General features: G+C 57.4%; 1 protein-coding gene across 3 annotated transcripts in view; it reads right to left on the bottom strand.

The window, feature by feature from the left end:
• Positions 1–11597, bottom strand: part of LOC102101725 (Krueppel-like factor 5) — a 28349-nt gene that overhangs the window by 4755 nt on the left and 11997 nt on the right. For 2 of the 3 annotated variants that reach the window (XM_088062611.1, XM_088062610.1), the window contains exons 2-4: positions 8858–8905; positions 4986–5889; positions 2009–2068 (exon numbers count right to left, since the gene is read on the bottom strand). In XM_088062611.1, the coding sequence (XP_087918737.1) occupies positions 2009–2068; positions 4986–5889; positions 8858–8905 (1012 nt within the window). Of the gene's footprint in view, positions 1–2008; positions 2069–4985; positions 5890–6160; positions 6498–8857; positions 8906–11597 lie in introns of those variants that run through there. The other variant, XM_088062612.1, reaches the window with a different exon arrangement.

Raw genomic sequence — 11597 nt, 5'->3', positions numbered from 1 at the left:
GTTTATGGGACTCGGGACATGCCAAGACAAAGGTAGGATTTTCCCAAAGTTCGGATTTGCCCCGAAGTGGGATTTCCCCAAAATCAGATTCTCCCAAAGGCAGGATTTGCCCCTTGCAGCCCAGACATTGTCCCCTCCAGGTCACCTGGCTGGGTCAACCCCACCGAAGCCCTTTGCCTTCAAACAATGCCAGGGTGATCTCCAGGACAGAAACCCAAGGTTTCCCATTGTCCCGGGTTTCCCATTGTCCCGGGAGCTGGCTGCCTCTCCCAGGACAGCACGGCAGGGCGGGCTCAAACAAAGGATCCAAGGTGGCATTCCCGGCCCCGGGGGTTTATGTTTAACCTCACAATGGCACCCAGGAAATGAATGGTGGCTCCGGGAGAGGGAAACACCCGGCCCATGGCAACAGGAAACCACAAGGGAAGAGTTCCCAGATCATCAGGCAGGGAATGGGAGAAGGGACATTTTTAACCCTGCGGGTGAGGGGGCTGAGGCAGGATTTGGGGTGAGCCTTTGCTCTTGCAGCTCTCAGCTCTTTTCCAAAGCAAAACACCAGGCTTAAAAGCCTTGGATGGAGAGATCCTGGGATGCAGAGATCCTGGGATGCAGAGATCCTGGGATGCAGAGATCCTGGGCCAGGATTGTGGGATGGTTCCGGGTTGGATTCCCTGCGTTTTGCTCATCCCACACCACCACCAGCTCTCCTGACTCCTCAGCTCACACCTTCCCTCACCTCTCCACCCTTCCCTCTAACAGCAGGGGAAGGGAAGGAGCCAAAGCCACTTGGATTTCCTGCCTGGTTACTGGGAAACCTGGAAAACCCACTGAGTTTCCCTGGATTTCAAACCCACCCAAGTTTTCCCGGGTACATCTTTATATCTGATAGGTAAGGAGGCGCCCAACTCATGGATCCTGTCCTGGGCACAGAGCGCCCCACAGAAGGGACAGGAGATATTTAATTTAATTTAATTTTAAAGCCCCGATTCCAGACTGTGATAAATCCCTATCAGCACCCAGCTCTGGGACAACATCCTTCCTGTTCCTCTTTTTCCACCCCTTCCGTGCTGTTTCCCAGCCCCCTCCTCCCCAGCCCCTGCCAAAGAAATATCAGTGGCTCACGCACAAAGCGAAATTCTTTGTTTGAAGGGCTGATAAGAGGAGGAAGGAACGGAGCCAAGAGCCAGAACCAATTCCCAGCTGCAGAGTGGGGTTTGGTCGTTGTTCATAAAAAAGAGAAGTGAACTCTGGGCCCGGCTTAATTGCTCTCAGTAAAGATCAGCCCTCCTATAAAAGAGATTTATGAGGGCACTGATGGTTCCTGGACTACCTGGGGATCTGATAACGTTTCAGGTATAATAAATGCCTTAATGAGGGCGCCGGGGCTTGACTGCAGAGTGTCACGGAGCTGGGATCAGCCCAGGGGAGCTGTGCTGGGAGCTGCTCCCGGCTGGGGTTCCCGTTTGCACCGTGGACCCTCGGGAATGAGGGCACAGCCCAGCCCCCGTGGACTGCTGGGTTCAGAGGGAGGGATGCCCAAGGAGACACGAGGGGTTCCTCCCTCTCTCCCTGGGAGCCACCACGGGGGTTTGACACTAAAGAGGTGCCCTGGTCTCCTCCTCAGAGATCCTAAACTCAGGCCTTACAAATCCTTCCTGTAGGATCAGCAGGATCAGCCCTGGGTAGGATTTGGGATATCTCGAGGGAAGAGCTCAAAGAGTGACAAAAAGATCAAAGAATCAAGGAACAAACCAGGTTAGGAGTGATCTTAAAGTTCATCTCACACTACTGATGGTAACTTCCACCATCCCAGGTTGCTCCAAGCCCTGCTCCAGCCTGGCTTTGGGCTCTTCCAGGGATCCAGGGGCAGCCACAGCTGCTCTGGGCACCTGTGCCAGGGCCTGCCCACCCTGCCAGCCAATATTCCTTCCCAATATCCCATCCAACCCTGCCCTTTTGGGGGGATTTGGTACCTGAGGCTGGCAGCGTTTCCTGGAGCTGCTCTTACCTGTGTGAGTCCTCTGATGTGCCTTCAGGTGGGAGCTCTTGGTGTAAACCTTTGAGCAACCTGCAGGGACAGAAGAAAAGCACAATTTCCCTGTGAGAGAGGGGCCCTCGCTCAAACAAACTCGGATATTTGAGGGGAGGGGCAGAGCTGGGCCATGCAAATAAGCCTGGCTTGGGCTCGGCATTAACTAGAGAGCATTTTCTCTTGGGCAGACAGGCTTTAACACCTTCTCCTGCCACCCATGGGAGCTGTGCTGGGAATTAGGCAGGGGAGAGTCAAGCACGGAGGTTCAAACCCTCCCTTCCACCACCAGGAAGAAAAGACACAGTTCCCCCCCATTTCTGGCTCCAGTCTCTCTGGGCTCCCATCGTAGCTGATATCACTTTGCAAAGGTGGGTTTTGTAACAGCCCTGGCCCAGCAGACGTGGTAGGAATGTTCCAGGAAGCAGGCAACAGCCAGGGACAGGCACAACTTGGCTGCCAGGTACCAGAACAGAGCCAGGGGTTTTCACAAGATCAGCATGAACGGCTCTCATCAAAGACAAGGTTTAACAGAAACGCCGTGGCTGGGGAGAAGTTCCAACAGCAGGTGTCTCAAAACCAGTCAGGTTTAATTCCTGCAGAGTTTCAGCTGGATAAAGCTTAAGGAAGCCTCTGCTGCCCTTTCTGGCCCTGCTGCTTTGTGTTTTGATGAGGACATTCAAATCTGAATTTGAATTGTTGTGACCTGCACAAGCAGCACGGGGACATTTCTCATCCCAGCGTTTCCCCCAGCCCAGAGGAGCCTCCTGCCCCTGGTCCCGTCCTGCTCGGGTGGGGCAGGAGCAGCAAGGGGTGGTGGCCCCGTTCAAGTTTTGCTTCTGGTGCTCTGAAGCTTTGGCAACCCCTCATATTTGGGAGAGAGATCATGGGATCATGGAATGGTTTGGGTTGGAAAAGACCTCAAAGCTCTTCCCATTCCACCCCTGCCACGGCAGGGACACCTCCCACTGTCCCAGGCTGCTCCAAGCCCCAGTGTCCAACCTGGCCTGGGACACTTCCAGGGATCCAGGGACAGCCACAGCTGCTCTGGGAGTTCCAAACCAGTTCCTCCTCATCCTCATAGCCAGGAATTCCTTCCCAATATCCCATCTAACCATTCCTTCTGGCAGTGGGGGCCATTCCCTGTGTCCTGTGCCTCCATCCCTTGTCCCAGATCCTTCTCCAGCTCTCCTGGATCCCCTTTAGGCCCTGGAATGCTCTGGATGGGGGCTTTACGGACGGGTCTCCCAAGTACACCTGGTTCCAGGTGTGAAGTCTCCAAGGTCCTTTCAATTCCTCACACAGACCAGGTTGGTGAGAATTCCTTGCCATTATTCCTGACTGGAGTCACCTCCAGCTGAACCTTCGAGGGAGGGATCACACGGATCCCTGCTCCATCTCTGCACATCCACACCCAGGATTTACTCAGAACAGATTGGGGTGGTTTTGTTTTTGCACCACAGACCAAAATCCTGCCTAAAACCAGCTTTGCCTCGGTGCAAATCCAGCAGGATGAGCCTCTGGGCAGTCAGACACGGGGAATCTGTCTCAGATCCCACCTTTCATGTCCTCACCATGACCAGCTGAAGGTAAAAAATGCAGCACAAGCCATCCACCACTGGCAGCTTCTGGCTCGGCAATTCCCTGATCCACAGGGAGCCAGCGAGGGCGAAGGTGTCAGCACAGAAAGGTCTCTCCCAACCTGTCCTGTCCCTGTGCAGTTCCTGGCATCACGGCTGGAGACAGGATCTGGAGCAGGCAGAGCCTCTGGGCTGACCTCCAGCCGCTCCCATGCCATGGGAAGAGTCTGTAAATCTCCCAGGAGGCGGTTAGGAAGTGACTTTCCTCATTCACACACACCCCACGGGAAAAATGTTTGCTAATCCACAACTGGTCAGCACTGGGGATCAGCCCAGGAAGCGGGAGGTGTGTCCTGGCTCCGGGAGCGGAGATTTCCAAGCCCTCAGATGGCTCTCACTGGGATCTTTCACTGGGATCTGCTTCCCTGGTGTGTGCCATGGAATCCCAGACTGGTTTGGGTTGGAAGGAAAGCCCATCCAGTCTCATCCCTGCCACGGCAGGGACACCTTCCACCGTCCCAGGCTGCTCCAAGCCCTGTCCAGCCTGGCCTTGGACACTTCCAGGGATCCAGGAGCAGCCACAGCTGCTCTGGGCTGATCCCCAGCTTGAGGGCTTGGAGCAAACTGGGACAGGGGAAGGTGTCCCTGCCCACGGCAGGAGTGGGATGGATGGCACAGCCTTTGAACATCCCTTCCAACCCAAACCACGCCGTGATGGTCCTGGCACAGCTCCCGCTGCAGCACAGGGAGCCACGGAAGGATGGCACAGGGACACCCAGCTCACGGCCCCTTGGGAAGATCACAGCCCTCAGAGGGAGCCCAACTCTTGGCGGGAATTCCTCACTGGTTTTCCACCCACTGTGAGAGAGAGGGAAAGGAAGGGAATGGCAGAGTGGCTTCACATGGCTGCTCAGGGTTGGGAAAGGCCAGAGCAAAGCAACAGCTCAGGAGCAGATTCCCAGGAACAGATTCCCAGGAGCAGATTCCCAGGAGCAGATTCCCAAGTGCAGATTCCCAGGAGCAGATTCCCAGGAGCAGATTCCCAGGAGCAGATTCCCAAGTGCAGATTCCCAGGAGCAGATTCCCAGGAGCAGATTCCCAAGTGCAGATTCCCAGGAGCAGATTCCCAGGAGCATCCCTGGCTTTGCAGGAGCTCTCTGCCTCGCTGAGTTGCTTTTGCCAGAGTGTAAAGTGAGAGGGAAGGAGACAAAACAGGAACCACACTGTGCTGGTGGGATCAACCTCTCCTACTCCCTCCCACTTCCCTGGGGCTCCATCCACAGCTTCATCCCAAAAGGATCTCCGATTATCCTCCCTGGAGGCTCCCACCCATCCTGAGGGCGCCAAGAGACCCCTGAAGCCCCCCATGAGCACACCTGGGAAGTCACAGTGGTGGATCCTCCTCTTCTCCAGCTCGGGGTTGTTGCGCCGGTTGTACTTGGGGGGCTGCATCACAACGTGGCCCTGGGAGAGGCCCCCGACGCCGTTGGGACCTGGGGGGATCTGGGACGACTGGACCAGCTTCAGTCCAAAAGTGGCTTCGTAGGACGGCGGGGGAGAGATGGTGTTGATGAGCTCGGGTTGGTTCTCGGGGCTGCCAGGCTGCGAGTTGGGGGGCGAGGGGGGCAGAGTCACCCCCGGGGCGGGGTAGAACTGCCCGGGGATGTTCCCAAAGCTTCCCTGTCCCTGGGCCACGTGTGGGTACTGCTTGAGGGGCCCCGCTGGCTGCACGGGTCTGTGTGCCACGCTGGCCACCGAGCCCGTGGACATGGTGACCCCGCTGAGGCAGCTGATGGCCGTGGTGCTGCTGGAGGAGGATGCCAGGGTGGGGATGTCGGCTCCAGCGGCGCCCAGGGGCAGCTGGAAGAGCTGGGATTGCTGCGGGTGGGCCGACAAGGGGATCTCGGCCGGCATCTCCTGCTTGATGAAGATGTTGTTGACCGCCACCGACTGGGGCATGCTGAACACGCTGGTGAAGTCGGGCAGGGTCTGTGTGGGGCCGGAGGAGGACGAGCAGGGCTGGGAGAAGCCGGTGCCGGGCTCGGTTTTGATCTGCGGGAAGGGGGCCATGGGTTTGGGGGGCCGGTAGAGCCCCGTGCGCAGGTGGGTGGTGTCGGGCAGGATGACGTTGATGTTCACGCTGTAGGGAGTGGAGCTGGGCTTCTCCGTGGAGAAGAACTCGTCCACCACCGAGGCGCTCTCCCGGCGGTACTTCTTGTCCGGGAGCATCGGCACGGGCGGCACCTCGCTGGACAGGTACTTGTCCATCTCCGAGCGCGCCTGCGGAGAAAACACGGACACGGGAGCTGGGAAAGGTGACCTTGGCACCCAGCGGGGGCAGGCCAGTGCTCGATGGGGATTTGAGCCAGCAGGAAATGGAGGCGGCAGCGGGAACAGCCCAGGAACCCGAGCTGAGGTGATTTAGCTCCGGGTCTGACTCAGCCAGACTCCCCAGGGCTGAATCAGCGTCCTCTGCCCCGCTTCCCCAATCCCTATCGCCCTGATAACGCCGGGCAGCCGGGAGAGGGTGCAGGTAGGACAGAAATCAGACCTGATAAAGGGAAACAAGCTTTGGGTACGAAGCTTTGGCCACACCAACAGCAGGAGTGAGCACCAGCAGTGCAGGGATGAATCCAGCCAGGATCTGCAGCCCACCTTGGACGTGCCGGCTCTGGTCTCCTTTAAACTCAGCAGCCTGAGGAGTGTTTTATTCTGGGACACTCTCTTTAATGAACTGAGGAATTCTAGGAAAATATCTTTAACTAATTTGGAATAATTTGGGCCTAGAAATATTAGTGATATTGCCACTAATTCAGTGTGTCCCGAGCCTAAAATGGGAACAGTTCCTGCCTTCCTGCCTCACCTGGGCAATGACTCAGCCCTGGCCTAACCTTTGGGTTAGTTCTGGTTTTACAGAGCTGTTTTTACAAGCCTGGCTCCTCCAAGTTACCAGAACCTCTGTCTCTGGTGCCTTCCCCTCCTGGTTCCTGCCTGCTGAGGCACCCCACTGGATCCAGGCCCAAAAATCCAGCGGCCTGATGGAGCAATCCTCGAGGAAATTCATCATCTGGTGCTGAATGACTCAGGTTCTGCTCGTTGTGGTTGCAGATCCCAGCACTAAAGCTCTCGTGCAGAGCTTAATTACGTGGTTCTCCAAGTGTCAAAGCCCTCATTCCTATGGAGAGCAGCTGGAAAACCACCAGGTTTCCCTGGCAGAGCCCAGGGTGCACTCCAGGAGCAGGAGCTGAGCTCAGCCCACGCCCTGAGCTGAGCTTTCCAGCCCTGAACTGTGTCACCACCGTGCCATGGGCCAAAGTCAGCCCTGCTGCCACCTCAGGGCTCTGAACAAAGCTGGGCGGGAGCCAAGAGATTTCCTCACCCTTTCCAGGGAAAGGATCATGGAGCTTCCAGCTCATTCAAAGAGCCTTTGCACCTCTGGGAGCCGTGCTGGCGACACATGGCTGAGCTGGCTGTCACCCAGGCACGGGGACAGCCACAAATCCACCCTCTGCCACTCGGGACGGAGCTCAGGGAGGCCGGGATGGGACTGGTGTGTGTACGTGGTGTGCTGGGAATCCTGCAGAAACAGGGAATCCTGCAGAAACAGGGAATCCTACAGAACCCGGGAATCCTACAGAACCAGGGAATCCTACAGAACCAGGGAATCCTGCAGAAACAGGGAATCCTGCAGAAACAGGGAATCCTACAGAACCTGGGAATCCTGCAGAAACAGGGAATCCTACAGAACCAGGGAATCCTACAGAACCAGGGAATCCTACAGAACCAGGGAATCCTGCAGAAACAGGGAATCCTGCAGAAACAGGGAATCCTGCAGAACCTGGGAATCCTGCAGAAACAGGGAATCCTGCAGAAACAGGGAATCCTACAGAACCCGGGAATCCTACAGAAATGGGGAATCCTACAGAATGCAGGAATCCTACAGAAACAGGGAATTGTGTGGAAAAGACCTCTAAGGTCATCGAGTCCAACCATGACATTTCTGTCCTTGTCAAACGTGGAGGTGCTGGAAGTTCCTGTCCCGGGTGAAGGAAGTTCAGGCAGCCCCTCTGGAGAAGGAGCCCTCACTCAGGCAGAGCCTAAAGCCACTTGTGGAGTCATGGAACATCCCAAGTTGGAAGGCATCCACAAGGATCATCCAGCCCAGCCCTGCACAGGACACCCCAACAGCCTCACCCTGATGGACCACACGCTCCTGGAGCTCTGGCAGCCTCGGGCTGTGCCCATTCCCTGGGGAACCTGCCCAGCACCCTCTGGATGAGGAACCTTTCCCTGATCTCCACACTAACCCTCCCTGGCACCATTCCAGCTGTCCCCTGGGTCCTGTCCCCCATCCCTCTTTGCCCCGAGGCATCAGCAGGAGGCCGGGAAGGGACCCAGAGCTGCACCTCCATCCCACCCCCAAGGAGAGCTCCAAGCCCCGAGTCCCTCCCTGCTCCTCGCGGTGCCCAGCGCGGGTTCCCTCCCTCGGGAGAACCACGGCAAAGCCTTGGAGCCCAGCCCTGGGCACTCCTGGCAGCCAGGCTGGCACAGGCCAGGTTCCCTTGGGAATCAGCTCGGGATGCCGCGCATTCCTGAGCAGTGAACAGCCCCACTTGGCAGGAGCAGGGGCAGGGCCAGGTGCTGGGAGCCTTTTCCTTCACACTTCCTTTATCTCTGGCATTTCACTTTCTCACCTCCAGTTCCCAAGGGAAGGTCCTTCTGCCCCAGGGGACCGGGCAGGAATCGAAATGGAGAAAGGTGTGGAGCTCAGAGGGCCTTTCCAAACTAAAGGATTCCATGGAGAGCCTGAATTTCCATGGAAGGCCCTTGTTTCTCCCTTTCCCCAGAACCACCCCTCCCTGAAGAGCACAATCTTTTCCAGGTCTTCCCATTAAAAATCCACAGTGATTCCCCTTCAGGCTCCTGGAGAAAGGGAAAGGGCCAGCAGTGGCTGTCACCAGACAGGAGAACACCAGCCCTGCCCCACTGCTCTGGAGTGGATGGGAGTGGGAATGGGGAGAGGGAATGGGGAGAGGGAATGGGGAGAGGGAATGGGGAGAGGGAATGGGGAGAGGGAATGGGGAGTGGGAATGGGGAGTGGGAATGGGGAGTGGGAATGGGGAGAGGGAATGGGGAGAGGGAATGGGGAGTGGGGAATGTCCCAGCTCAGTCTCTTGGGGACTTCTGCGTTTCCTCTTCCCAACAGGAGCGGGAGGATGCAGGGGAAGGGATGAGGGAAGGCACTCACCTCCAGGATGAGCGGTGGCATCCGCTGGTCCATCCTCATGGGGTGCAGCTGTGGGAGGCAGGGCTGGGTTAGTGGGGTGTCCTCCCCGGCTTGGCCACCCCAAAGACCTCCCCAAATTCCCCTGGCCAAGGAGGGCAGCACCCCCAGAGCCTCCCGGAGCCCCCCAGGCTCTCCAGGTGTCCCCCCTGCCAGTGGTGTCTCCTCCCACCCCGCTCTCCGTAACATGGAAGCAGCTGCTGGTTGCCCACCACGGGTTGATGGTTGCCCACCACGGGTTGATGGTTGCCCACCACACATTGATGGTTGCCCACCACATGTTGATGGTTGCCCACCACACGTTGATGGTTGCCCACCACACATTGATGGTTGCCCACCACACGTTGATGGTTGCCCACCACACATTGATGGTTGCCCACCACGGGTTGATGGTTGCCCACCACACGTTGATGGTTGCCCACCACACGTTGATGGTTGCCCACCACATGTTGATGGTTGCCCACCACGGGTTGATGGTTGCCCACCACACGTTGATGGTTGCCCACCACATGTTGATGGTTGCCCACCACGGGTTGATGGTTGCCCACCACACGTTGATGGTTGCCCACCACGGGTTGATGGTTGCCCACCACACGTTGATGGTTGCCCACCACGGGTTGGAGCCTGTCCAAGGAGGAACAGGGAAGCCTCTTTGGAAAGAAGGGACAAATGGGAAGCCCAGAGCTCTCCAGAGGAGACTGAGGCACGGCACCTGAAATCCCTTTGTCATCCCCACACAGATGAGTATGCTCACAAATGTCCTGCACCTCTCCCTTCTCCTGCCTCTCCCAGATTCCCACAGAGGGCTGAGGGCTCTTCCCAGATCCCTCAGACCCAGATCCTTTCTCCAAGGTTCCAAGATTCCTCCAGCTCCAAGAGCAGAAGAGATTTGGGACTCCTCCAAATCCCAAACCAGGGTTTACAGCCTCCTGTGGGCTCATTCTCATTCCACATCCTTCTCCTGCTCACTTCCAGGAGAATTTCAGATCCCAAAGCTGGAGGCCCCACATCCTCTGCCTGTTCCCCTCCCGAGGGACAGCAGTGACCTGGAATGATCCGCCCATCCCTTCCACTCCAGGGAATGAACCATTTCCTGGCTCTTTTTGGGGAGGATTGAGCTTATCCCGCCCGCAGGGTGCCCAGCTCAGCCCAACAATGCACGAGGCGTGAGCTGATGGGGAAAGGCCCCAGAGCCTTCCAGATGAAGAGCCACCAGGCTTTTAGTGGGATCACGGGCCCAGATTCCCTCACAGTCACTGGCCAGGCCATCCCTGCCATCCCTGGAGAGCGGGATGAGGGCAGGAGGCACCAGATAACACCGACGGCGTGGCCACGGGCTCCAGCAGCCACCACCAGCCGTGGATCAGCAGCTCAGGGAGAAGGGGAAACACCAACAAACCTTCTGGGAGTCCAGAGGGACTGGGATCCTTCACAGAATCCCACAATGCTTTCAGCTGGAAGGGACCTCAAAGCTCATCCCATTCCACCCTCCTGTCCAGCCTGGCCTTGGACACTTCCAGGGATCCAGGGGCAGCCACAGCTGCTCTGGGAATCTGTGCCAGGGTCTCCCCACCCTCCCAGCCAGGAATTCCTTCTCAATATCCCAACCTAAACTCTCTTTGATTTGAAGCCATCTTTATGTGGCCAGGAAGGGAAAGCCAACAAGAGACTCCTCTCACACAGCCAAAGCCCTGAACTCTGGGGGGATTTTCCCCCCAAAGGTCACCCAAGTTTGACCCTGGAGAAGCATCTCCTCAACTTGGCAGAGAAAGAAAAGCAAAATAAAAACGAGGAGAAGGCACAAACCAGCACTTTGTCCACTCCAGTGAGGCCACTGGACACCAGTTTGTGTCGCTGGAGCAGCAGTGATGCACTCAGCACACCCAAACCTGGCGACCAAAATTCCCTGGGGGATGGGATAACGTCGGGAGCAGCCCCTGGGAGAGCTGGAGTTTGTGAAACCCCCAGCCCCAGTAAAACCAGTGGCTGGATGAAGTGAGCAATGCCATCCCACCTCTCCAGAGTGGGTTTTCCAGGGGCAGGATTTTCCAGTGGTTCATAGGGGTGGACGTGATCCCCTCCACCATTGCCAGTTCCCATAAATCCTGCAGGATTTACCCCTGGATCAGGTGTCCCAGGCTGGGGGAGCTGTTATCAGCGTGGAGATCGATTCAGGCGGAGTCCAACACAAACATTTCTTGGCAGGCCCGAGATAAACCCGGATTAACGGCGAGCACGGGGAGCTGGGCTGGGGCTGGGCTGGGGCTGTCCCCTGGTTAAACACCTCCTAATCTGCAGGTGACAAATGACAAACGGCCCAAGGAACATCAGGTGTTGTCACCACCAGGGCCAGGAGGGAAATCAGTGTTTGCTAAACAGGCGCAGGGAGGGCTGGGGGGGTATTTCACCGGCCCCCTGCTCGCTCCTGCCTGCCCAGAGCTCCCATCCCATCTCCCAGACGGGAGATTCCTGCTCTGCTGAATCCCAGGCCCCTGCTCACAGCCAGCCCCCAGCGTGGTGCTGTCACTGCTGCAAAGAGCTCTGGGGACAGAGGGGCAGGGAAAATGTCACCTGTGCCCGTGCCGGGCATCCAAGAGCATCCAGCCCCAGGACCCAGCACCAGAGGGATGTGGAACTGCTGGAATAAATCCAGAGGAGGCTCCCAGGGCTGGAGCCAGCCTGGGATAGCTGGGGAGGCTCACCT

The sequence above is a fragment of the Pseudopodoces humilis genome, chromosome 15 (genome assembly GCF_049639895.1).
Source record: "Pseudopodoces humilis isolate 2021_Gansu_Grassland_sample_001 chromosome 15, ASM4963989v1, whole genome shotgun sequence".
NCBI classification, from domain to species: domain Eukaryota; kingdom Metazoa; phylum Chordata; class Aves; order Passeriformes; family Paridae; genus Pseudopodoces; species Pseudopodoces humilis.
Note: the sequence above shows the minus strand (reverse complement) of the source record. Positions and strands in the feature narration are given on the sequence as shown.